The sequence below is a fragment of the Sander lucioperca genome, chromosome 14 (genome assembly GCF_008315115.2).
Source record: "Sander lucioperca isolate FBNREF2018 chromosome 14, SLUC_FBN_1.2, whole genome shotgun sequence".
Taxonomy (NCBI): domain Eukaryota; kingdom Metazoa; phylum Chordata; class Actinopteri; order Perciformes; family Percidae; genus Sander; species Sander lucioperca.
The window spans coordinates 24,318,751-24,345,507 of record NC_050186.1 but is presented as its reverse complement, the minus strand read 5'-3'; the positions used below and the strand labels follow the sequence as shown (position 1 = coordinate 24,345,507).

The 26,757-nt window shown below is 41.0% G+C and overlaps 1 protein-coding gene across 3 annotated transcripts in view; it reads left to right on the top strand.

Moving 5' to 3' along the window:
• The first annotated feature begins 5,921 nt into the window (after positions 1 to 5,921).
• Positions 5,922 to 26,757, top strand: part of lrrtm4l1 (leucine rich repeat transmembrane neuronal 4 like 1) — a 55,598-nt gene continuing 34,762 nt past the window's right edge. The window contains exons 1-2 of one of the 3 annotated variants that reach the window (XM_031277579.2): positions 5,922 to 6,093; positions 8,201 to 8,769. In XM_031277579.2, the coding sequence (XP_031133439.1) occupies positions 8,766 to 8,769 (4 nt within the window). In that variant the 5' untranslated portion in view covers positions 5,922 to 6,093; positions 8,201 to 8,765. Of the gene's footprint in view, positions 6,094 to 7,946; positions 8,770 to 26,757 lie in introns of those variants that run through there. The other 2 variants (XR_004895054.1, XM_035991666.1) reach the window with 2 other exon arrangements.

Below are 26,757 nucleotides of genomic sequence, written 5' to 3'. Positions count from 1 at the left end.
TTCTGCCACTTGAACAGAGTTATCTCCCTGTTGAATGTTGCTGGGAAATAGGGAGTCTAGAAAGAAGCCTTTGCTCTTTGATGAGGGATTGACACCAACTGTTTGATGTTTCAGAGAGCTGAAAAATTTTATTCAAACGTGTTGTAGCTGAACTAAAAATAGAGTTATGTTATCTCACCTGATCTGAATTTTTTTGTTTGCATTATTTGGAAAAATACATAACTAACCATGGCCTAGAAATGCACGTTACATCACCAATCAATTTCGGCACAAATGTAACAATGGAAATGTGTTTTAAGTCTGGATTCTGCATGAAAAATCAAAACCTCTCTCATTCTTGTCATCAGAGTAGTGGCTCTCCCATGACTATTTTTAGACAGTAATGGCTTACATCAGCGGGGGTGAGGTATTAAAGAATGATGGCTGCCCAGTTGAGACATCTAACATTTCTTATTCACAGTACAAGATTTTGTTGTCCTAGATATGACAAGAGGTTTTCACCACTGACTTAAACTTGATTGAACAACAGAATCATGAACAGATCCTTAGCCTAATCACATTAAAACTACAGAGCACTGAAAACTTTGATGCCAAATTTAATTCTGAAAGTAGAGAGAGAGTCATGAGAGAAAGCCCTCATTCTTGTCATTCCCACAGCCAATGAGCTTTTTTGAACTTTTAAAGTTCAATGAGGAACTGTATCATGCAGAATATTAATGGCTACATGCAGCAAATTCACACACTTCGCAAGATGATTTCATCATACACACCTACAGGGGGTGGACTTTGAATGTAATCTCAACAATTTTAAAGCAAATCCATCGTCACAATCCTGTTTTGAATCCACTCACATATTAGGAAATGTCAAGTTACAGACAAGATTAGCACAGCAGGTTTCTTACAAAAACACTGTTTAAGGAAGTCTTTATGTAGAGACTCAAAACAGTTGAGTTTGTGTTAAATTGCCCAGATTATATAATAGCTATATGGATAGAAACAGATGTCTATCCAAGCCATTGTTTTTGGGCTAAATAATGGCCATGTCAAATCCAGCCATTCACCTAAATCACCACAAAAATACAAACATATATTCATGCTAAAGGTTTCTAGCCAGATACTATTTGAGTTGTTTGTTCAGGTTTTGAGATACCCACCTGTGAATGTTTGAACCAGCCAAATACAGTAGAGTTGGAATGGAATAGTGTGTGTGGTGCTCACAGCACTGAATATCTTTTTTCAGAAACAGTGTCCTTGTTTTCAATGCTTTGAAACCAGAAAAAGAAAACACCACTCACCTCAATACATAAAAGCAAAAATATCTTCAGAGTCCAAGAACATGTTAATGCTAAAGTAACGAAGTAGAGGAGGAAATAGTTTGAAGTTGTTTTAGAGCCACAAAGTCTGCAGAGGGGAACCACTAGCAAAACGACCTATTTCGCATCATCCGACGGATTTCAGCGACGGATTTCAGCACGACTTACAATGACTTACAAAGATGCATAACAGCTACAAGTGTATGCACTATACAGGATTTACCCTATTATACTTTATTGACAGGAATTGATAGGTCAAACAGCAAACAGCCACCCACAAATAGTCTATAAACAAAGCATCAGGCTGTCTTTGAGATTTCACATGATCAACGGTTAAAGTTACTCAGGCTACCGAAGAATACCATAATTCCTCCATTCAATTAGGCCGACGCACCCCAAGCTTCCAACCGTAACAAACAGCCATGTGTATCGGCTCTTCCAGTCTCTCCACTGCTGGCTGTTCCAATTTAACAGGAGAGAGGAGCCAGAGAGGTTAGGATTGTGACCGGCCTCTGACGAGCTGTTACCCTCCATCTTCAGCCAGAGAGGACATTATTTCTTCAGCTTCTTCTTGTGTTGTCACCCCGACGGGAGGTGTGCCAACAGGGCTTGCAGCAGGTGAATCGGTCGTGCTATTAATGTCATCGCTACACAATTTCTTAGTAAAACCAAAATGAATTAAATTGCCTTGTTTTCTTTTTGCCATATATATGATGCTAACTGCAGAATGGATTTCAAGGACTTTGCGCGCCGATTAATGTCCTCCAACTTTTACATTTTTTCTACGAATCTTTGAGTTAACATGTACTAAACATGAGTTGAATTTGCACCGCAGCGCCGCCACACCTTGATGCTCATGACAAGAATAGCATGTATAGTTATCTTTATTAAAGTGAATTAGGTTTAAATTGCCATCATGCATGAATGAATGATATTTTTGCAATTTTACACATAATAATCCACGATGATCACATTACACAAAACTGAAATTGCACGTCAAAATGACACACTTAATATTTTTAGAGACAAAAGTTCACACCCTGCTTTCCCATGTGTTAGCACTGTTCCCCCTCTGGGTCCTTCCTCCTCTTCCTTCTGTATTTACCTGACATCTCTTTGCTGACACCGCATCAAGGCCCCGTCTGTAAAGGATGAGTAGGAGGAAGGGGAGGGGGGAAGGATCCCCATAGCGCTGCTGATTTACAGCCCTGCCTCCTTGTGACTGGCTCCAGGCGACAGGGCCAACGTCAAACATCCATCGGGCAGCTCCCTGTACTTGTTACATTAATTTCAGGGCTCTTGTCACTCCTTCAAGTGTCTTTCCTGACTGAGCTACACTGCACTAAATTGTTATCACCATATTCATATTTAAAGTATGTGCAAACTCCTAGACAATGCAGCAGTAGCTGATGGCTTTCCAATGATAGCACTGCATGGTATGTAGCTAAAGGGCTGCATCCTGCACACACCTGAAGGAGTTTCTTTTGCTCGGCTTGTTAGGAGAAATCCATCCAGAAATAAAGAAGTGCTGTTGCTAGTATGTGAATGGCAATAAGACACTGAACAGGTCTGACAGTTTAAGCAACTCTCAGGCATCACAAATTATTGTGATACTGTCAGTTTGACCACACAAAGCCAGATACTGCAGCTGTTTCGCCCACAGCGGGAACAAACAACTAGGTTGAAAAGTAGATTTTGTATCTCTGTTGCTCGCTTTGTATTTTCATCTTTTCATTTATTTTTATTATATGGCTTTCTGTCACACGTGCACTCTGCTTTTGAAAATTAGCCAAAGAGATTGAAGTCACATACAGGTAGTTACAATATTAAAGCAGGGCGGAGGAGACATCCCCTGGTGTGCTGAACGGCACATTTCATTTTGAATATCTTCCAGACGGAAGTTTAGATAAAACCACAGTTGTGTGCACAATACGTATTCAGTCCCTCCAGGATTTCGCAATGTCGCGATCGTAACAATTCACGCAAATTCAACCAATCACTGTGAATTCGATGCGACTCGCAATTTTGACCAATCACCGAAACTTTTCCGCAAATTTGACTAATAACCGGAGTTTCCCGCGACTTCAACCAATCACAGCAGTCCCACGTGCCAGACTTTGCGTCAGTATGTGACGCTGAGAGCCACTGACCAAGTGGGAGCGAGAACGGGTTGACGTAACACACGTTGTCTCGGCCAAATTAATTTCCTTGTTTCTGATATGAAGACGAGATGTGTGTGACTCGAACATCTCACATTTACCAACAAAACGTACAGCGAAAGATGTACAACATTTCAACCTGCCAACCTGTATACATTTTAACATCAATGTACGCTGTAACATTTTTTCACTCTAAAGTCGCTGCTTAATACATCCATGTTTTAATCCTATCAACACGTTCTCACACTCATCTCGTAACGTAACGGTTCCGTTACACGCGGGAAGAACGGGACGGTTGGGTTTAGGAAAGGGTCGTGGGTGGGCGTACGGTTCTGTGACATGCGGTAGGAAAGAAAAAAACGACTATAGCAAGCGTGACAAACGGGATGTGAACCCCGCTCTCCTGCGTGAAAGTCCTGTGTTTGACCCATCCATCACCCCAACTAACCTCCTTACACGGAAATTTGCCTTTACACACTACTCGCTAAATCCTATCTAACTGCTGCTCTCCCTGGTGCGTTACACAAACACGCTGAAAGACGCTGACAGCCACTGTCCAAACGTCCTTATTTTACGAGTTCGGAATGAGAACGGGTCGATCCTATCGGCTCTTTGCTCTTTGCAGCGGGCGGGGCTGCTGCTCAGTTCCCCGCGACTGACGCGCACACACACAAACACACACGGTGGATGCAGGAAAAACCGGAGATGAGACGTACACGATGACCTAAATTGAGGACAGCTACGCTCGTTATTGTAAGTGCAATGACAAGTTAAAGTACTTCATCAAATGAATGTGTGGCCCAGGCCAGGTTAGGAAATTAACTAACAATGTAAAGCTCAACAAGACACTGACACATATGTTCAAATATGATTCATTCAATAAATTATTATTTTTTTCTCTTAAATCCACCAGCCATTTTCATATTATACCAACATTTGCAGCATCCTGAGCCTTTTTGGTAAGGTTACTAGGAAAACTCAGCCCAGAGTAGTTTTATTCTCAGTGAAATAAGTTTTATTTTATTTTTCAAGAAGTATACCGGAAAAAATATTGCAATTTTTACTGTCTCTCGCACCTTCATTTCATCAAAAATACAAAAGACATCGCAACTTTTATCGCAATTTTTTTTTTTACAAAAGCTCCCGCAAAATCTGGCATTTTGGGCCGCAACAATCTCAAAAAAAGGCCGCAAAATCCTGGAGGGACTGCATATTGCAGTGATGAGCTGTCTTTCAACAGAAGCACAATAAGTATCATCCTTAGGGCAATGCACATCGTTGCTGATGTTAGCAAAGATGCTAGCACTGAGACAGGCTCAAGCCGTGTTTGTCAAACTACACTGGCAGAGTCCAGCCATTGCAGGTCTGTCAACAAAACAACAATACCTAACCATGCGATCGCCATGTATCAAGGACCATCATACAAGCCCCCTTCGAACTATTGTCACAATAAATCTTCAATTGTGTAGCTGTGAAAAGGAAAGCGTAGCAGTTGGCACAAGCTATACATACATAACTATAATTACCTTGGAGTAACAGCACACCTAATCAATGACAAATGGCAGCTGCGATTGTTTGCTTGAGGAGTGGTGAAAATAGAAAAGGCATTTTGCACAAGTATGGGCTTGCCAGTTTCTTGAAGTTGTAAAGTAGTGGGAGATAATGGACAAGGAACAGATTGCGCTCTCATGAGTTCGCGGCAGCAAGAGTCTACCATTCGAGGATATGCCCTGAGTAACGCACATTATACAGAGGGTAATCACAGTGGCTCTCCGTGACAGCGCGTTTGACAAAGCTTTAGCCTAGTGTCGTAAAATAGTCTGACATTTCAAACACAGTCCTGCAAACACAGCAGAGCTAAGAAAGTTCAGCAAGTCTCTTATGGGTAAGAAGAGGAGTCACTCGTCCAGGATGTACCAACGTGCTGAAATTCAACTTTCAAAATGATACATTGGGTCAAACACAGCAAAGACCCACTGAGGGTAACGCTGGTGCAGCAGAAGTACAACTTAGCCGTGCTAACCTCAGCTGAATACTACAGACTGGCAAAGTTGGAAACACTGCTGGAGCCACGCAGGTAAGGATGATTTCCCTATCCTCTCCAATATTATGTTCTGATGAATACAATAAATATAATAGTGTACTGTATTTTAGAAATAATGTGGCCTGCCCCCTTAAAGGGTGTTGGTCTTTTGTATCTGTAGGTATGTCACTGAGCTCTCTGTGGTGACAAATATGAGTCCTGTTCTGTGGTGCTGCCTGCCCTCTGCCACCTCCTGCGTACGATAGAGGTCTCAGATGTTGACCCTGCCCATAGAGTGTGTTTCAAGGCTGCATTCACAGAGGTCCTCAACAGATGCAAGGAAAACACAAACCTGTCATGGCAAAAGGTAGCAACAGCTCTAGATCGCAGATTCAAGGACCTTAGTCAAGTGCCTGCCCAGAGCAGAGATGGACGAGGTGCGGCGAAAGCTGAGTGAGATGCTGAAGGACGGAGAACCTGCATCACAGCCCTCCAGAGAGGAAATGGAACCACTGCCACCAAAGAAGAAGATGGCCCTTCTACTGATGGTGTCACGATCTGAAGGTGAAGCACCGTCCAGAGACAAAACTCGAGACAGGTATAATACAAATACCAGTGTCCACTACACAACTATAGAAGCATGTCCACTACAGCGGTGGTTGGCACACACAGGTGCCCATCGTAAGCTGGCCCATATTGCATATCCAAGGAACTTGGCTACACTGGCCTCAACATAAGAGAGAGAGTTTTCTTTGGCAGTCCACATTGTACAAAAGAAGAGGTCTGCCTGAGCAACTAGTTAAAAGAAAAGTAGAATTTATGAACTGATGTTGGATGTTGCACAAGTTTTCACTGTGTGAAAAGGGACTTTTCACTCTGTCTTTTCAAAGCCACTATGACATTCAGTTTGGTCAGTAGGCCTACTCACTGCAGTGAGATGTTATTTTGCAAACAATTTACAGGCAAGCTGTTACTTTGCAACTGTTCTTCATGTGGTTGTCTGCAAATTGAGTATGCAACTCATTATGGATGTTGTGTGCAATGCCAAGCACTCCCTGAGACTTTTTTACTCGTCAAATTAAGAGATTTTAATCTAATTCAGAAATCATCAAAACTAAGTTGAGAGACTGAGAAAACTCGGATTCCTCTAACCAGAGCGTCAGTCATTGTTCACAGTCTGATTAGCAACTTGAGACACTAGAATGGACTTGAGTAGAGAGACGGCGTCTCTATAACATGCATTTTTTGAAAAGGTAATAAAAACCTGAATCATCATCAGGTTATAGCTGATGAGTTCCAAGATTGCATTTCGGCCAATATGTTCTGTCTCTTTTGCTCTCAATGTGGACTGTTTTTACCTGCATGCAAGCAATGTCCGCTCAAGCGTGATTGGTCAATACAGCTCAGACTGCAAACAGACTACAAACGGAAACATAACTCTTCCGATACCAAAGTCTTGTCCCGTTGCCTACAGATTCTGCATTCATGCAGATATCTGTTTATAGAGATTAATCATAATAAATCCCAGCCTATTATTGTGATTAAACATGATTAAATTTTTTTATTTTTTTAACTTTCAGGAGTACATAATGAGGATCTTCTACGAAATGGTTTGAATTTTTAATCAATCTCCCCTTTGGTAAGTAGCCTAAGCTGGCTGGCTTGTAGCTGAATATTTTATGAAATGAATGATATCGAAAGGTACACTATAATACAGCCAAAAAATAGGTGTATACTTGAATATAACACCAATTTGTGATTGTTGAACTTGGCTTCAATATGCTGCTATAACAGCCTCCACATTTACACAAAACCAAAGCCAGACTGAAGAGAGTTTATCGTCTGTACTTGCTCACTTTGAACTTCATACTTTCAATGTCATACTGTCATAAAACTTTCACTAAGTCACTAGTGTGCCAAGGCTAACCCAGAAGTCAAGTCAGGCTGGAGCTATTTCTTATAATGGCCACATTTTTATAATGGATTGTATTTTTTCATCTCTTTTGTCTGAATCATCCGAAATAAGTACCAATTGGGAGACTAAACACCACCCCAGCAATGAATTGCAATATGACGTGATTAAAGAAGGGGGGGGGGGGACTAAATCAAATATTTGAAAGTGTTATGGACTGTGGATATAATCTTTATCTGAGGACTAGAACTTTTGTTATTGCCAGAAAAACCTAATTACAGCTCTTTTAATCATAGAAAAATCAAAAACGTATTAGAGCTTGAAATAATAACCATTTTCTCTCTGGTTTGGACATTGACAAGCTCTAATGAGAGAGAATTTAAAATGCTTTCAGACCCCGTATACATAAAAAATGTCTTGGACAGTCTGTCCAAAGGTGTCCTTGCTCTAACAGAACGCTTGCATTTAGCCTTTCCATCCGCAATATTTATGCAACAAGAGGTGGGATCAGGCAGACCCACTCATGCTGTAATGATGACCACATAGAGCCCTCAGCGTGTCCTCCACAACACCTGCATAATGGGCTTACAGAGGAAAAGCATGGTAAAGGGGGAGACATCTCCTGCATTTGGTTTGTTTGTGTTGCTGTTGATAGAGAAGGAAACAAAGCAGATCCACACACAAAAAAACCTAAGCAAATCTCACATTTGACCAAATCTGCCTGCAGCTGTCAAACACTGCACTGAATGCTTTCTCCCTCTCCTTTTCTTTCTCCCACTTGTCCCCCACGCAGGCGCGCGCGCACACGAAGACCATGCTCGCCAAAGCACTGCACAGGAGCCCCTGACAGTGCCCGTGCCTGCTGCCTGGCGTCTCTGTCGCTCCGCTAGATGTTTGCGCAGAGGACACCTGCCTCCGCCGCTGACTGCACCGATCCCCGCGGCAAAATCCACCTCGTTTCCACCTCCTAACTTTTGCAACGCGTGACGTTTTTGTTGTTGTTGTTGTCGCGGGCACCTGTTCCAAGACTATGTTTCTATCGGATGAAAAAACCCTGTAGAGCCCGGGCGTTTGACTTCCAACTTGGCACTTGGATGGATATTTGTGACAGGTCTGGAAAGTTGCCCTGCGTCATGGAGCATGGGCGCAAACTTTAAGAGCTCTCTTTTTTTTTTTTTTTTTTTTAATAATAGGGAGACAGTTAGATTAGAATGAAGGCAGGTGAGTCACCCCTCGCGTGAGAGGCAGAGCTCCGGGGCTCTCCAGGTACTGGGAACGGAAAGGCGACACGAACGAAGTCGTGATCTGTGCGGCGGATTGCGCCACGGAGGACGGAGGTAACGGACCGATGAGACAACATGGGTAAGTAAGTGGAGGATTATCTCGTTTTGAAACGAGTGCAGCCAGAGAATAAAGAACCCCGGGAGCCTGCAAATGATTAGGCCAGTTGAGCGCACTTGTGGTGCTTATAACAATATGGGTTGATTTTTCTCCTCTGGCGTTATCTGCGAGTGTGTGGATGTTCCGACAATTCCCACAAATATTTTCGCGGCTTATTCCTGCACATCTCCAGTTTTTCAGAGCTATAGGCTACTTTTGCTCTATTTTTCTGCAAATATTCCCTGAGATTTTTTTTTTTTTGGTTGCGTTCAAGACCAACATCACCACTGAAAGGTTTTCCTTCTTTTTGTCTCTCTTAAAAAACAAATAGCCAACTGCAGGCTGGAATGTCAGTGCAATCTCAGAATGAAGGGGAGGAGGGAGGCAGTAATGCTCTCACCTTTTATCATGTGGAAGTGAAAATCTGTAGCAGTCGACGTGGGTGCCAGTGCACAATAAGTTGAAGCTAAATAATAGCCCATTATCTTATCAGATGACGCCCATTGCTGTTAAAGCTGTAATGACAAGTTTCCCCAAATTCCCGATCTGACCTTAAATGGTCGAAACGTGGCCTCCCCCTCAGCTGCCTCCTGTCTTTCCCTTCAAAGCTTTAACATGTTTTAAATTCTCCTACCTCCTCCTGACAGCTCCGGGCACCTACAATCTCATCCCACACTGCCTATCACCTCCTCCATTTTACTGACTGTGGGTGCTCCAAAGCTGAATTCACCGCTCAGCCTCACAAACCCACACTTCTCTTTAGTGTTTCCGCGGCTTCGCGTTCCGCAGCTCCTGTCTTTGTGTGTGTGTGTGTGTGTGTGTGTGTGTGCGCGCGCGCGCGTGTGCGTGCGCATATTATTGGACTGTGGGTGTTATCATTGAAAATGCGATGACATGGTGTTGACTTCCAAGCCTTCGCAGCGGCTCTCGTCGAAAAGTCTCGTGCCCTTTATTTCAGTGCAACTTTAGTTTTTGAATATCTCAGTGAAGGACGATTATTCATACGACGGAACGCGCACGGGCGCACACACTTGTTTGATTGGCGGTTAGGTGCAGAGAGAGAGAGAGAGAGAGAGAGAGAGAGAGAGAGAGAGAGAGACTTTTTGAAACTGCACTACTGTGATTGATTTTGTTTGTCTCGAATTCTCGCTTGGTTGGATTTATGCTGCTATTTCGTTTTCATTTTTGATACCCAAATATAGGGAAAAGCTGACACTGGCTGGAGAGATGCATGCTGCCCACACATCTGTGCAGAATTGTGGCACTTACCCAAGAAATGAGCAGCTTAGTGCAACTAATGAGCACACAGTTTTAATTATGTCATCACAATTACTATAAGCCAAAAGTAAGGGGCTGTATTTGTTAGAATACCAACACTTGACTGAAGCTCTCTCACAGCATCCATCTTTAGCCATCGCCTTGTTTTTTACAGATTAAACGGGAGAGCAAAGATTATACAGGCTTCAGGGATGAAGTTCCCCCCCCCCCCCCTAATTTGACAATAAAACATGACATTGGTTATCTTAAGCATCTGCTCAGAAGGGCAGAATGTTTTGGCCAGCAGCTAAGTAGCAAATGTTCAGAAGGAGCAACTGTTATCACTGGCTAAGGGTGAATAATGGCCATCACAATTTCCTTTAAACCTGAAACAACAATTCACCACACCACAGTATTCAATTTACAGTCATATAAAACTGAGAAAAGCAGCAAATCTTAACATTTACAAAGCTGGAACTACATTTGTTTTGCCATTTGTGCTTGAAAAAGGACTTAAGGGCGCCTGGGTGGTTCACTTGGTGGAGCGCGCGCCCATGTATAGAGGTTTGCTCCTCGATGCAGTGGCCGCGGGTTCGGCTCCGACCCGCGGCCCTTTGCTGCATGTCGTTCCCCCCTCTCTCTCTCCCCTTTCATGTCTTCAGCTGTCCTGTAAAAATAAGGCCTAAACTGGCCAAAAATAATCTTTAAAAAAAGAAATGTTCATCAAAATTGCTGCCAACACATATTTTTTTGTTGGTTGGCAATCCATTTAATTGACTAATCATTTAAAAAGAAAATAGTGATGTAATATTATTTTTTTTTCAATTCATGTTAAGAAAGAACACACTTTTGACTGACAAGCCCAACACTGATACATTCTAATCACATATTCGTAGCCTAAGCTGCGGAATTTATATTCAGCCCAGGCTCCCACAACATCAACACCATGCAAACAACACAAAGAGGCTACATTTTCAGCCGACAGAACGCAAGGGCAAGGAAAAGCAATGCAGGAGTTATTTGTGAACAACACATGTGTGCCTGATCTCCAGTCTGACTGCACACACTCGTCTGATTAGGCAAGAGCAACATGGCAATTATGCTCAAATAACCTTCCATTTATTCCATAATCCATCTGTTTCCTAGGGTCAGACAGAGACAGTAATTGGCCCATGGAGCACATGTCTGGAAAACCTAAGCTTACTTTCTTAAAAAGTAACCTGTAGACACATTTTTCTCCCATTCCACTTCTTCAAGCTTGCAGTGCAGTGGCTAATTAGAAGATGGAGTATTAGTCACAGGTTTGCCACTGGCTCAAAAGCACTAACCTTTCCTGCACATTTAAGACCATTATGCAGTCTTAGACAACTGACATGGATCTAGTTTTTCAGATCTATGAATGCATTAGCATCTAGTCAAACTGCATAAAATCAAATAAATACATTCTTATTGAAATACAAGGTATTTCCATCCTCCAGATTAAAGAAGTACCATGAACTGTTGCTGCAAACTGGTTGCTTTCACAGTGCTTCTTCCAGAGCCATGTTATGTATGATAAAGACAGATCATGCATGTGTTTTAAAACCGAAAGAATACATTGTAACTAACCTTGAGCAGTGTAAATGGCTGCATGCACTTTTGAAAATACCTGAAGCCATCAATAAGGATTATTCTGTCAGTGTGAGACATGTTTTTTTCCCATTCTGAGCCTGACTGAAAGCCCCCGTCAGGCACTTTTAACAGAAGTTTAGTAACATTCACTTCACCACTACCCACACGCGCCATCAAACCGACATAACACACACAAAACCAAACTGTACCTCCAGGTAATTCATTTCAGTTTATTCACCTCTGCCGTTGTGCAGAGTGCTGGACTATCTTGAATTGCAACATTTCTCCAAAGTTTGTATCTCTCTTACGTTCTATTTTTTCCTTGTAATTTTTAAAATAAGTGTGAAAGGCTTACCTACATAGTGTGTCCTGCACAATGAACTCATGCAGTGAAATATGGGCAGAGGCACGAAACTGAGAACAAAGTCTGGCAGTAAGCAGTGGGAGCTGAGCTAGCACAAAAAGAAAAAGACTGCAAGAAAAATGCACGATAATGTATTGTGTTTATTTTCTATGTCCCTAAAGCACACTACAGCCTACGTTTGGTTGCAAAGGATTTATACATTTAATTATTTTGGTTTTTAATATTGTGGATTTATTGTCATACAAATCTTTCAGTCTGAAGAACTGAAACGATCATTTGTCGGTGCCTTCCAAAACGAGAGAGAGCTGAGACAAAAACACAAATACAGAAAAGTCTGATTTGAAATAACCTTCACTGTTCTGACCTTGGCAGAAAAAATGTGAGTTCACGTAGCAGCACATAGCTCACAGTAAGAGGCTAATTTAGAAATAATCTTCAGGGCCTTTAAACAAATGACCACTGCTTTCATTTTTCTGATGAGGACAGCCTCTTTGTGTTACGTATGAAGCCCCTAAAGGGACATGGAGACATATTTAGATAGAAAAGGGGGAAAAAGATCTATTTTTGCATTCTCTCACAAAAGTTTAAACACACAGGATAATGTTCTTTCAGAGTCACTTTGATGTCTAAGAAACAGAAAACTAAGCGCCAACAATAGTAACATTTTTGGTATTCACCTAGGATAGTGTGAGCAAGGTTCTGATAATGAGGAATATTCGGATGTATAATCTGTGCAGTTTTTCGTGCAAATTGTTATTTATTTAGTTAGTTACCATTTGTGCAGGTGATGCTTTTATTCTGAAGGATTCACATTAGAATTGCAAAAGAATGCCAAAGAAAAATCAGTCTTTTATTTCCTCCCGTGTATAATGTTTTCCTCCACATCCCTTCCAGGCACTCCGCAGTAAGGAACAGTGTAAAGGGGAGTTAAAAGTTCAAGAAACTGATAAGTGACAAATATGGAAAGTTCATTTCTAAAGCTAAAGTTTACACGATGGCATGAAGTGCAGAATTCTGATTAAAGACAAATATTGCTTTTCACACTGGATGGATCTGCTACTGACTGATTACCAGCATACCCGACACGCACACGCACACACACACACACACACACACACACACACACACACACACACACACACACACAATCTCTCATCAACCATGATGTCAACTACTTAGCCTTTAAAACAGGCCAGCTGAAACGTCTCGGTGTGTGCTGATCTTTTGACACCAGCACTCATATCGATCAATGCATCTCTCTGCTGATCTGCACAGATTTCTTAGCCAATAACGTGTGTGTGTGTGTGTGTGTGTGTGTGTGTGTGTGTGTGTGTGTGTGTGCGCGCGCACACGTGCGTGCATGTCTATAGGGAAGCCAGTGTCAGTAAAGTTCCTGATATGGGTGATGTCATGTGCCTGTGAAGAGTTTCAGCTGTCACTTTCTGACAGACTGAAGCCGGATGTTAAACACTGTGGGAAGGTGAAATGCTTGCAGTGATATGGCTGATTTATCGGGCACTGCTGTTAGAGAAGCAAACTATTTGTCTCATGATGCTGTATAAGGCACCATCTTTATAATCCAGCAGCTCTTTATGACTGACAATTACATTTCTTGTTAAATGGTAACTATAGGCTGAGACCGCTTGTGGCAGCAGTAATTATCGCGAGAGCAGACAAGGAAATGAGGTGACAAAGTATAAGAGCGGCAAATACGCGTAAGGAGGCATGTTAGCGTGATGGATGGGTCAAACAAACACAGGACTTTGTATGTATGCCACGTATTTATTGCTGTATGTACCACATTGACTGCTGCCGTAACCCCCAATTTCCACCGGTTGCGGAACGTCTGCTCCGGAACGGCGGTGGAGTCATTAGGTTTCCATTAAAGTCAATGTGTGTATTTCCACTGACTGCAGAACGGCTGCGTTCCGACTCCGGCCCAGCTCCGGCGATCCGCAGCCCTCCGGAGCAGATACGCAGAGCTTCTATTTTTGCCGGACACCGGAGAGCTCCGCAGCAATTCAGCACACGGTAGATAGTGCGGGACAGGAAGTCGAGCACAGAAACAAAATAAAACATCCGTTTAATTTTCAAAATAAAATACACCATGCTCACGGCAGATCATATTTCCCTGCACTACACCTTGAAAACACAGCACAGAGTTGTTTCCCCTCTACTCCTCTGGATGGAAACAAACTGTTGTTGGTTTTGTGGTTCTATTCTACCTGAATTCGTGAGATCTCGTGGGTCCTCGTGACTTCAGCTGTCAGTCATGGCCGCAGCCGTACCGCAACAAATCCAGACCTGGTGGGTATTGACGGACGGCGGAGCACAGAGCCGATACGTAGCGGAGCCGTTCCGCAGCCGTTCCGCATTCGGTGGAAATCCAGGGTAAGAGTGCTTTGGTCCACGTAGGGAGGAGGTCGGGTAGGATAGGTGGGTCATACAACACAGGGCTTTTAAGTGGGGGAGTGGATTTCGTGTCACACCCAAACACACACACACACGCACACAGGAGCTATGGAACGCGAAGCCGTGGAATCACTAAAGAGAAGTGTGGGTTTGTGAGGCTGAGCGGTGAATTCAGCTTTGGAGCACCCACAGTCAGTAAGACTTTCACCCAGGAAACGCATGTTTGTGTTGTGGGAGTACTACTTAAGGGGAACGGTGTTTTAATCCAAACAACAATCTTTTTTCTAATCTTAACTAGTTGTTTGGTGCCTAAATTGTACTGCCATCTTCGTAGGATATCACAATAACTATTGTGCATACTAGGGATGTAACGATTACCGGTGTAACGGTAAACCACGGAAAAATGTTGACGGTAATAATTACCGTTTTCATTTAAAATATCCTTATCGCGGTGGATTACCACGGTGTGGAATGGACGGTGTGTTTAATACTTCCCAGCTTCATTCGATGCTCCTGAAGTTGCCGCGCAGGCGCACTGCGCTCAGACAGGAGAAGGGGACAGAATGTAGCAGCTGTTAACGGACTTTTTTCTTTATCATTCCTTCCCGTTTTCGGACTTGTTGAAGTGATGTGGGTAGCCCAGAACATGAGTTAAAACTATTCTGTAGCTTGCTAAACTGTCATGGGTTTTACTGCCTCGTTATCTTCAATTAGTGTTCTGCTACGATGTGGAAGTTTAGCCTGTGTTACCATGTGACATTTATTTGGAGAGAGAGAGAGAGATATATTATCGCCTTGATAATATTGCTGTTGCTCTTATTGCATAGCTGATAGATGTGCAGATTGTTTAATATTACTTGTGCTGCCACGTGTTGATATTCAGGTTGTGTTAGGGCAATTTGCTAGCAAGGTGCAATCGCCAGTAAACAGCCTAGCCTGTCGAGCCACGTGCTTAGCTATTAAAGGTGTATTACACTGTTTGCTCCGTTATGGATATGTGTGCTGTAATAGATGTGGCTTATTCTCAGTTTGTGTTACTGAGCAATATGTTACATTTATGTTAATTATTACAGAGAAATGAATGTAATTCTTAGTATTGTTTCTTGTTATATGCTGGTGGCTATAACATTTAGTTTTGGTAAATACTGTTCATAGTAAGACAGATGCTTATTAATCTGCATTATCATTTGCTTATATTTCAGAACCACATCCAACTTCACATGTAACGTCAAATACGACTTCATAGTTAACTTCATGTTGGAGTTGTAAATAAATCTTCCCGGATCTCAAAGTCAGACATCTCTGGTTCAAGTTCTTACCGGACACCCTACAGCGGGCCAGTGTTTCAGTAGCCAGTTTTTACAAGCTTATTGCCTATATTTTTGTAATATAATAAACACTGTTACACTTTTTGAAACTATTTCAACTTGGGTAGGCCTATCAGTGCTTTCTGAACATATTGAACACACTTTTAAAAATACCGCAATAATACCGAAAACCGTGATAATTTTGGTCACTATAACCATAGTGGTTAAATTTTCATACCGTTACATCCCTAGTGCATACGTTTTGGTACGATATCATAGGAACCCGTTCATGAGAATGCATCACGTCATTTTAGTAGTTTTACATGACTTATTTTAAGCCTATTCCTAAAGTTTACTAACCCTTACTAAGTATTTGTGTTGCCTAAATTTAACTAGTTCCTTTTCATACCGTTAACTTTGTGTGTAAAACTGTGCCCGTTACATTAAATAGAACGGTCACACGATTACGGTAACATGATTAAACCGCCACCGGCAGGAAGTAAGTTGATTACTAAAAATAAAATGGGACAACTAAAAGTCACTCTTCTTAAATGCCATCATATCAAATAGTTTCCATTGTGCTTTAATCATTTTTATGGGAAGGAGTTATTAAGTTTTGTCTATCTTTACAGCCAAGGAATTAAGCTATTGCAAGTGTCTAAGAAAGATAAGCAGCACAGTAATGAAGTGGATATCAAGGCAAACATAAAATCTGTACACGTTTTATAAATGTTATTATCTATTGCTGCAGTTTTGCTATCTCTCATGGATCGTCATCAGGCACGAACCTCCTGTCAGATCAAAACACTGCAGCAACAGATAATTAAAGGGGTGATAGAATGCAAAACCGATTTTACCTTGTCATAGTTGAATAACGACAGTTCGGTGGGTAAATAGGACATACATAGAAGCTCAAAAATCCCATTGATACCCCTTTACTATGCAAATCTCACATTTTGAAACTACCGCATTTTGAAACGGGCGAATCTGAACAAAGCTAAAAGTTGACGTAAGTATCTCAACTCCTAGTCTTTGTCACGCCCCAACATTTGCATAGGCTACACCATTGACCTGATGTCAGCTTAGTCTTCTGAATCTAGCTAGGTCATGCAGATCTCCAGAGGTCCGCTATTTAATTACTAAATTCACTTCTGAGACTTTTTTTATGCGAGAAGTCAACTATGTAGAGGTCAAATATGGGCTGTTTTACAAAAATTGATGGCTAATTGCAAATTTTGTCCGACTGTGTGTCGCAGTTCAGCAGGAGCTCAGCAGGCTACGTGACAGCGGCCGGTGCTGCCTCGCCGCCCGGCGTGTCCTACTTCATAGACTCCAGCTCGCTGTGAGCTAGCTGGATCTCCGTCACGAAGGGAAGCCCGCGGCGCTCCATACCCGCGCAAAGTCACCGTTTCTGGGTTACTGGACTACAAAATGGCCCTGATGGAGCTTCAGGGCCTGCAGCTAGCTGTGATCTTTACCCATAGGATTGAAGGGACAGTAGCAGCTAACGAAATCCCTAATGTTCACAAAATGTATTCAAATGAAATTGGACACCATTGTTAGCTTTATAAGACCTTGGGGTAGATGTTATATAAGTGGCGTGACGAAATTCAAACTGTAAATATACTCAAATTATGCCGAAAGTGAACCTAACTAGCCGCGATCTGTACACATAGGATTGAAGGGACAGTAGCAGCTAACAAAATCCCTAATGTTCACAAAAATGCATTAAATTGAAATCGGACACCATTGTTAGCTTTATAAGACCTTGGGGTAGATGTTATATAAGTGGCGTGACGAAATTCAAACTGTAAATATACTTGAATTATGCCGAAAGTGAAGCTAACTAGCCGCGATCTGTACACATAGGATTGAAGGGACAGTAGCAGCTAACAAAATCCCTAATGTTCACAAAAATGCATTAAATTGAAATCGGACACCATTGTTAGCTTTATAAGACCTTGGGGTAGATGTTATATAAGTGGCGTGACGAAATTCAAACTGTAAATATACTTGAATTATGCCGAAAGTGAAGCTAACTAGCTGCGATCTGTACACATAGGATTGAAGGGACAGTAGCAGCTAACGAAATCCCTAGCTAATGTTCACAAAATGCAATAAATTGAAATCGGACACCATTGTTAGCTTTATAAGACCTTGGGGTATATGTTATATAAGTGGCATGACGAAATTCAAACTGTAAATATACTCTAGTTATGCCGGCAGCTGGCAGCCAGCCAGCTCCGCGGAGCCCCAAGCCCTGGTAGTCCAGTAACCGAGAAACGGTGACTTTCACTGGGTATGGAGGTTGCCGTTTTCTCGTCAGACTGTGTGGAGCTCCTAAAGTCCGACACGTCTTACCAAATTTGCAATTAGCCATCAATTTTCGTAAAACGGCCCATATTTGAACTTTATATAGTTGATTTCTCGCATAAAAAAGTCTCAGTGAATTTAATAACGAAATAGCCCGACAAACAATGTATAACTTTGCAGTGTCTAAAATATGAGACCTGCTGTCTCGTCTCCAATGTGTTTCTATGGGGTTCGCTCAAACCAATCAGCGCGCAGCTCATCTAAATATTCATGAGCATACCATATTTGGAAGGAAAGCTCTTGTTCCAAATGGAGCCATATTCACAGGGTAGTTAAGGGCCTAATAAAATAGCATTTGGGCGATTTTCAGCCCAACCAATGTTACATACCCTATTAGGAGACCTTAAGGAACAGTGTAAAATACCCTATATAATCATTCTATCACCCCTTTAATGTTTTAAAATGAATATAAAGCAGTGTGCAGATTCCACTTTTGCCCTGACCGCTCTTAAGTACCAATTGATTTTCTTCTTTCATTTTTTAATTTTATTTTTCAGTTTGTCTTCTCTGGAATGGGAAGAAAATAGGCTTGACAAACATGCCTAAACATATGTATGATTACTAGATATTCAGAGGGCTCAAAGTCCCTGAAATATCAGGCAGCGCTATGGCTGAGAGAAAGCTGTAGGCACTGGACCAAAATGGGTTGTTTAATACTTCTCGAAAAAAGTCGCTTTTCCAAGTGGACCTCCATCCAACTCGTCTCTACTGAAGTTAAATAGGAAGCAGGCTGGGCCAGCTGTAGTGGAATGGCTTCGAATGACGACCAAAAACGCTTGTCTTTTACTGTGAACATTTACTGTTCAATATGTTGCAGTTTTACAAACAAGAAAGTGAACAACTTAAGCTTGACGGACATGTTTTGCATCTAGCGTCTCACGTTCATCTCAGCAAGCTAGCAAGAGTACGTAACAGACAACTTCCGTGTAGGCTACTTCAAAATAAAAGCATTTCCTGTGACGGTCTGCAGTAAAACTAAATTATTGTTAAACAAATAAGGTTGTGTACCTTTTCACATATCAGCTGTAAATCAAGTACTGTAAATAATGTAAATAGTGAGTGGAAATAGTTTAATCACACTATAATTTACCATTTCCTTTAGACTGTTTTAAACTAAACATTAATTTCTTTTTCAAGTGCTTTAAACAAACATTTCACAACACCAGGAAGTATAAAATTGGAACAAATTATAAAATCAGGGGAGGAAGAAGGTCCACTGATTGCTTGAACATACTCAACCTAAGATTAGAGAATAGCACTGCATCCTGATACACTTTATTATTAGAGAAAATGTTACACATTCAGACGGAGGCGCCTGGTTATACTGTGTGGTTACTAAAAGGGAATCCACACCTGCCAGCCAATCAGAATTGAGAAGTCACAGTGGCCATGGTATAAATGACAATAACAGACATGTGAATCAATAGACATGGCGGCCAGCTACAGATGCAGCCACATGGTCCATGACGTGGAGGCTGCCTGTACTTACAGTGAGAAGTTGATGAACGTCTCAGGCAGTTTTTCTTGTGGATAAATAAGAATTCTACATCCCGTACGTTGCTAATCCCATTGATCTGCAATGTTAATGCTTAGACTTGACAAATCAATACACCTAATCATTGCATTAGGTCTTTAAGTGGTTAGAATTGAAACCTTTCTTTTTTTCCTATAAAAGAAGCTGGCAGGCAAAGCTAGAGCAATCTGTCTCTCTTCATTCCCTTCTTTCACTGTTTACTTGAGTAGGTCATGGACTCAGTAGACCTCGGTTACTACATGCCTCACAAATCTAGACAGAATAACTGAGTTTACAAAACTGACTTTTCAGTTTATTTCAATTTTTAATGGTTGCTGCCCCATTTAAGCTGTATTTTGCCATAACTGGTATGATATTAACCAGCTGTGCTTGATTTTTCCATACATCTTGATCTCGTTGTAATGCGTAGTGTGTATTTCGGACTGGCCGCTCCTCCTGCATGTATGTGCAACTCTGGTAGTAGTAAAATAAGCTTTTATCATAAATCAGCCATTTTTTACTGCTTCATGCTTTTGCTGTGAATTGAAATTACAGCTTACTCCAATTTTCAAATTAATGGGCGTAAAATAATGGGTTTTAAGTGTGTAAAAGGTACTTCATTTCAATATTGTAATGCCAGTGTGTCCAATTAATCCACGTTGCATGATGGGCTCTTTCACTGGTTATACGTCACATACTTCTGTGCCCTGAAAGTATTTTTAATTTCATGTGCCTTAAATCTGAGCGAGCACACTCCAAAATGTAATATATCACACATGCTGTAGTGCCCTAGAATTTTGCTTGCCTAAGCTCGACCACACATCGCACACTTTAAATCCCTTGGCTCTCGTGTCAGAGAGGAAGACAGTCGGGGAGGGGAGGGAAGGCAGGAGGTGGGGTTGGAGGAATTAACAAGTCTATATCTGAAGCTTTAAGTTCTGCGAAAATACAGATTATATACCATACAGCCTCCTAGTTCTGTTGTGATCAGTCTTTCCCAAAGAAAGCACCATGTATGCATTTTATAATCGTTTTTAGGAGAGGTGGCAAAGAAAAGAAAGCAGGCATATACCCAATCAAGTACAGTATAGTAGGTCACCTGGGTAGCTCACCTGGTAGAGCGCACGCCCATACATAGAGGTTCACTCCTCGACACAGCGGGTTGACTCCGCCCTGTGGTCCTTTGCTGCATGTCATTCCCCCCTCTCTCTCCCCTTTCATGTCTTCAGCTGTCCTATAAAAATAAAGGCCTAAAATGCCCAAAAAATAATCATAAAAAAAGTACAGTATAGTACATAATGTCTAAAATAAAAGTACAAAAGATGTAGCATCCATATCCATAATGTTGATTATACATTTCTGCCAGTCTATAACCTTGAAAAGCTGCCACAAAGAAACCATTCCTCTTAATGGTTATAATGTGTGCTACAGTAGACCATTTAATAAGAAATATTTTGTTTTCTTGCTCACTTTTCATTTCTTTGAAGTGCCCCAGCGTGCGGCCTTAGCCCTGCTGGCCAACCCACTTGGGCACTCTGGGTAATAGCCATTGCTCAGAGCACCATGCATTCAAATGAAATATCAACTTGTCGCACCGCCAAGGAAGACGACAGCTGACTCTGGTCAGCCTGCCAACATTCAACAACATAAAAAATGAACATTCACTCTGTCCCCAGGGAAGTGTGTGTGTGGGGGGGGCACAGTCTCACCTTTATGGAACTTGACCTTAGGTGAGGTAATTGGGGACAAGATACGGTATATTTTAGGAAATTATATAATGATTTCACTTTGGCTGTTTTGTGCATTTGCAAGCCCATTTTAGTTGACATTTAGTGAGAACATTTGAGTCCAACTTCAGCAAACTACTCCTAGTTGTTGAGTAGTTAAGCCCAGAGGGAAACTGGAGCACAGAGCATGCTCTGTAATGGATATTCATTGGCTGCAATTGCGTCTTTATCAGACACAAATTGTGTTGACGCATTATTCACTGCACACAATAAAAGAAAAAGCAATGTTCTCCAGTTTGCTTTGAGGCACAACTACCCATCTTGTCCTTCTCTAAGAGCACCGCTCCACTGGCTGTAGGTCATGCACTGGCTTTTACTAACAAGATTGTAACTGAAATATGCTTAAATACAAGCTTTTTCTGTTGCATTGTGGGTAATATAGGCACCAGGTTTTGTGGGTAATGTAGGCACCAGGTTTTATAATGGCAGAGGAATGCATGGGGGAAAAAAGACAATGTCTCTAGCTTTGTTGCATTAACTCAATTTTTTTTAAATAGTTCATCAAGTCTGATATGTTATTGAAGTGCAATGCTAAATTGGTGCAGTACTCTTAGGATTTAATCTAGATTTTTAGATGCCAGTTTTAACAAAATTCCACACTCGTATTTGGCCGAGGATTAAACGGGGGTGGAGTTTTTAGATGATGGCAGCTGGTTGAGTTTTATAGGTGGATACTCTTGGCTTATTTCACTGAAGTTCTGACAAAAGGTATTATAAGACTTGCAGCCTACCACACAAACCACATCCACTGCCATTCATACTTATAAGCAAGTGGGAAAAACTGACTCAAGACTTGAAAGTTACAATATTAGAAACAGATTTATCTTTGTGATAAGTACACTGATGTGTTTTTCTGTATTGGTGCACTGCAAGTTGTTCAAATCTCCAAGATGTAACTTCTACGAGATATGAAATCTCCAAACCCCTCTGGCTCTGCTTGGTCATGCTCTACTAAGAAGATAGAGCCAGGTAAACAGATGTGTGTAGCTTACCACATGAGATCAAATCTCTTCTGAGGGGGGAACAGATAGCAATGCCTGCCTGAACCATGGTTGTGGCATTTTATTTATATTTAAGGTTCTAACTCTGTGCTTTTCTTTCTGCAGTGACACAGATGTAGGGATGTAGATCTCTATGCTAGTTAGCCTTAATGGCCGTTCCAGGCGACAACATGCTCTGTGTACTGTCGGTCAGAATCAGAGTGTTTGAAATTATTCACATAGGAGGCTCACGCAGCTTTCCATGATATTTGTTGTTCGGCGGGAGTCCTCCTTACAGCATCTGATGCATTAAAAAAAAAAGAGGAAAACATGAGTAATGCCTGTGCAAAATACCACATTTATGACTGGATAATCAATCTGTGCTAAAGTGAAAGTTTCTTTTCATTCTACTCTATATAGCCTCCCATGGGAGCCCGGTGCACACATGTCCGGTGGGTTTTATTACACTTCTGTCTATGCAGAAATCCATGCTGAACCAATGTGTGCTAATTAAAGATGGTGTCTTGCGGAGGCGTCAATGAGCCAGTGGCTTAACACTGTGGCTTTCTATCACAGCGTACAGCCTGGAGTTTTCTAACATCGAAAATATGTTTGAATCCCCCTTCTCCGCTTGATCCCCAATGTATTTTTATTGAGATGACATAGTGAGGTTTCCCTAAGGGCTTCACAACAGACACTTTTCAATGGGATTATCGTTTACAGAAGACTAATGGCTGTGTATAGTGCGGTGGATGCTTGGTCAGTTACCTAATGGATGTGATGGAAGTGGAAGTGTATCTGTTGCTTGGAGGACTCAAGGGGTTTATTTATAGCACACATGTTCACATATAGAATGCATCTTTACTCAAATCTCATATCTTCTGTTGTCTAACTCCTTTAGTATTTGCTTGCATTCTGGGAGAGATTCATGAAAATCTGGCAATATTTTCCATTCTCTCTCTTCCTTATTTCGGTATTTTATTTTTTATAAAAGAATCAAACAGAGTTTAGCGCACACACTGTTTGATTGTCTGCCTGGTTGTTAGTTAGCAGGCAATCACAACCATTAACAGTGACACAGTTTTGGTACTTGAGCATTTGTCCCTTTTTAACTACTACTGAACTACTACACTTTCTTAAAAGAAAATAATCTACTGTCTATCACTGTTCATTTTGATGCTTATTCTGATACACAGTCATTTTCTTGACATTTTATATTATTAAAATAACAAATTTAGAGGACTGTTCATTCAGTTTTTGGCAAAGGTATGCACTCTTTCAGTGCTTTTTAGTAGTCAAGTGGCAAATGTAATTAGGGCAGAGCCATTAAAAGGGACATATCGTGGAAAACTCACTTGTTCAGTGCTTTAGCAAATACTTTGGGTATCTGGAGTGCCTACCAATAAACAATATGTAATATAAAGCAACCCAGTCAAAGTTTTATTTTGTGGGCTGCGTAGATCAGAAAACATGGGAACATTTAACAAGCCATTCAGATTTGGCGCCAGTTCCTATGTTGCATGCAGGCTCATTAGAATATACTTCCCCCCATCTGAGTATTGGATTAGACATTTAGAAACTTTCCTTTGGCTTCACAGACATGCATACACTTAAGACACTTAAATATTTCACAGACACTCCACCGTGGGCTAGAATACATGAGATAAAAAAATAAGTAAAGTGGGCCAAAGGGTTGGGATACAAGTGTGGAAATATTAACAATTAGTGCATCTCTTAAATAGACATTGTAGAAATCAGCAGCAGTGACTAATACCTAATCCAAGTCATTAGTTTAGAATGATGGCAGAGGATGGAGTAAAAGATCTCTTAACAATGTTTCTCGTTGCCGTGGGTACCCTGCATCGTCTTACTGAAGGGAGTTTTTCAAATTTATTAAATAAAGGGTGTGAAGGGTCCTGAACTGTTAATGTTGCTTTCCTCCTGGTTTGTGTTGTTTACAGCTCCACCAGCTGTTTCTGGGGGTTCTGTATAATCTCGCTGTGAACTATTGTTGTGAGCCTGCTTTTGCTTCTGGCCCCTAAATTTCAGTACCAGCATGTGATGTCAAAGCTATTTCATTTCCTTATAAGAAACAATCTTCCAATCAATCACCAGTAAAAAATCATTTTCAAAAAGGTAAAAGTCAATTGCTTGTTCATGTTTGGTAATTTTATGGCTCAAAACAAACCGGCCTGTTCTGAGGTAAAGCAAAGTGACACACCGTTAGCTTGTGATTAGTGTAGATCATGTAGAACAGTACCTGTTTGCTACCCATTTTAGCATGAAATTGTCATTATTGTGTGACACCCCCCAAGTTGTGGTATAATGATGCAGAATAATGTTCTCTGCATACTTAATGCCAGACAATGGAGGTATTTCTTTAGCTTACGGTTTACAACAGCAGGTAGGGACACAGAAATTAGAAGTTTTGTACATAAAACACTTCTGTCCTGGAGCCTTGCTATGTAGCCTTTCTGAGGACTTGTCAATGTGAATATGTCGTGACTACAACACACATTATGTAATGCAATAGTCTCCCTCTGTCTGTTTATCTTTAATAATGTCTGTTTGTCCACAAAGTGGAAAGCAATATGACGCTCTAAAACTTGAGTATAAAGAGTTGCACATTCTGCCAGATGCATTTCGGGTATTGTATTCATGTCATTCACTTGTCGTCATTTTATAATCCTTGTCCAAAGTCAAACAGTAAATTCTTATGCACATACCAAACAAATCACAACATTTGGGGTTTGTGCGTGTGCTCTTGTACAAATTTTTGTGAGGGCCAATACGAAGGGCTGTTTGTTTGGGGGTTAAGACTGATGTTAGTATTAGATTTAGGTTAAGGTCTGGCTAGTCCAGTACAAGAAGGATAGGTGAAGGTATTCTTTGTTCATGTTTAATATATGTAGAGACTTGTAGCTTAAAGCTTGTGCAATAACAGCACTTAGAGAACAAAACATCAAATCAGTAGTGATGGGAAAAAAAACATTAACTAAACAGAAGACTCAAAGGCCTGAACAAAAGTCAACCACCATCTATTAATGTCATAATAATTATAAAATATTCTGAAAAGTAATATCTTACAATGTAATTACCTCCAGCAAAACTCATACTGTTTTTATTTTTCAATGCATTTTCAACCCTTAATAATTCCCACTTAAGGAGATCATTTCTATCTCTCTCTGAGTGTAACAATCACACACATGCGCGCACACACACACACACACACACACACACACACAATTATAATTTAATTAATTCTACAAATGATAGCTCTCCCACCACTCAAATTACAAACTTCATACTTGTGGCAGCATTTATTATTAAAAACCACTAGACCTTGTAACCTCCTATAATACAAAAACCTGATTAGATACCTTTTGTAACTACTACTTTATACATCTGCACAATGTTGCGTGTCTTCTCCTACTCAGAACCATTTAATCCTGTCCAAACTAAATTAAACCCATTCTCCCTTTATGCCTTTGTAAGAAGTTAATGAATGTTAAGTGTCAAATATGTAGCTGTTAACAGCAAAGCAGCTGCCGCAAAACCAGACAGAGGGCAGATAGGTGCCTGAGGGGAGGTAAAAGTATATTTGAAAGCAGCGTCGTCCTGAGATATGACATATGATATTCTTAGCCAGAGCATTACTCAGAGCGAGACCAGATGAGAGCCCTAGATCAAGGATGTGTCCCTTGACATATAGCAGGACAGTGTCACATCTTTTACCTTCTTGGCTCTGTACTGCTGGGTGTAGAATTTGAAATGAAACAAGACTACAAGGTTAAAGGGCCAACTGTCAGCTTAAATTTGAAGTTGACAATCAGTCAGGTGACTGACTTGGCCAGTCAAGAACTTTAGGGTTTCCGCGAATACAATTTTTTGTGCTTTGAAGCTTCGGGACCAACAAAAGCGATCACCTGTTGTGTTATTTCACCCCGAAATGAAGCACAAGTAAACTTTGAATTTCACAATAATTGTTTTCAGTCAGATTGTTTATAGATCGTTTATAGATTGTTTATAGATCTCAACATTTCTGACCGCACTTGACGGCACACAAACTCCTGGGCAGTTCAGTGCTTGTGTTTTTTTTGTTTTTTTACTCTCATAGTGTTTTAGAACTTTCTTGTGGCAGCGATAGAGAAAGTGATGTCTGATCGCCGGTTACATGACAGGCCACCACAACTTTATTACAGTATTTAAAGGAAAAACAAAACAAAAAACGAATATTCAAATCACAGAATTTAATATCGAATACCTGCGCAATGAATGAATATCCAAATATTCGAATTCAGCCCTAGAACATTCCACTCTTTGGCTATAAAAAAACTTGATGACCATTCCTGTATGTTGAGGCAAT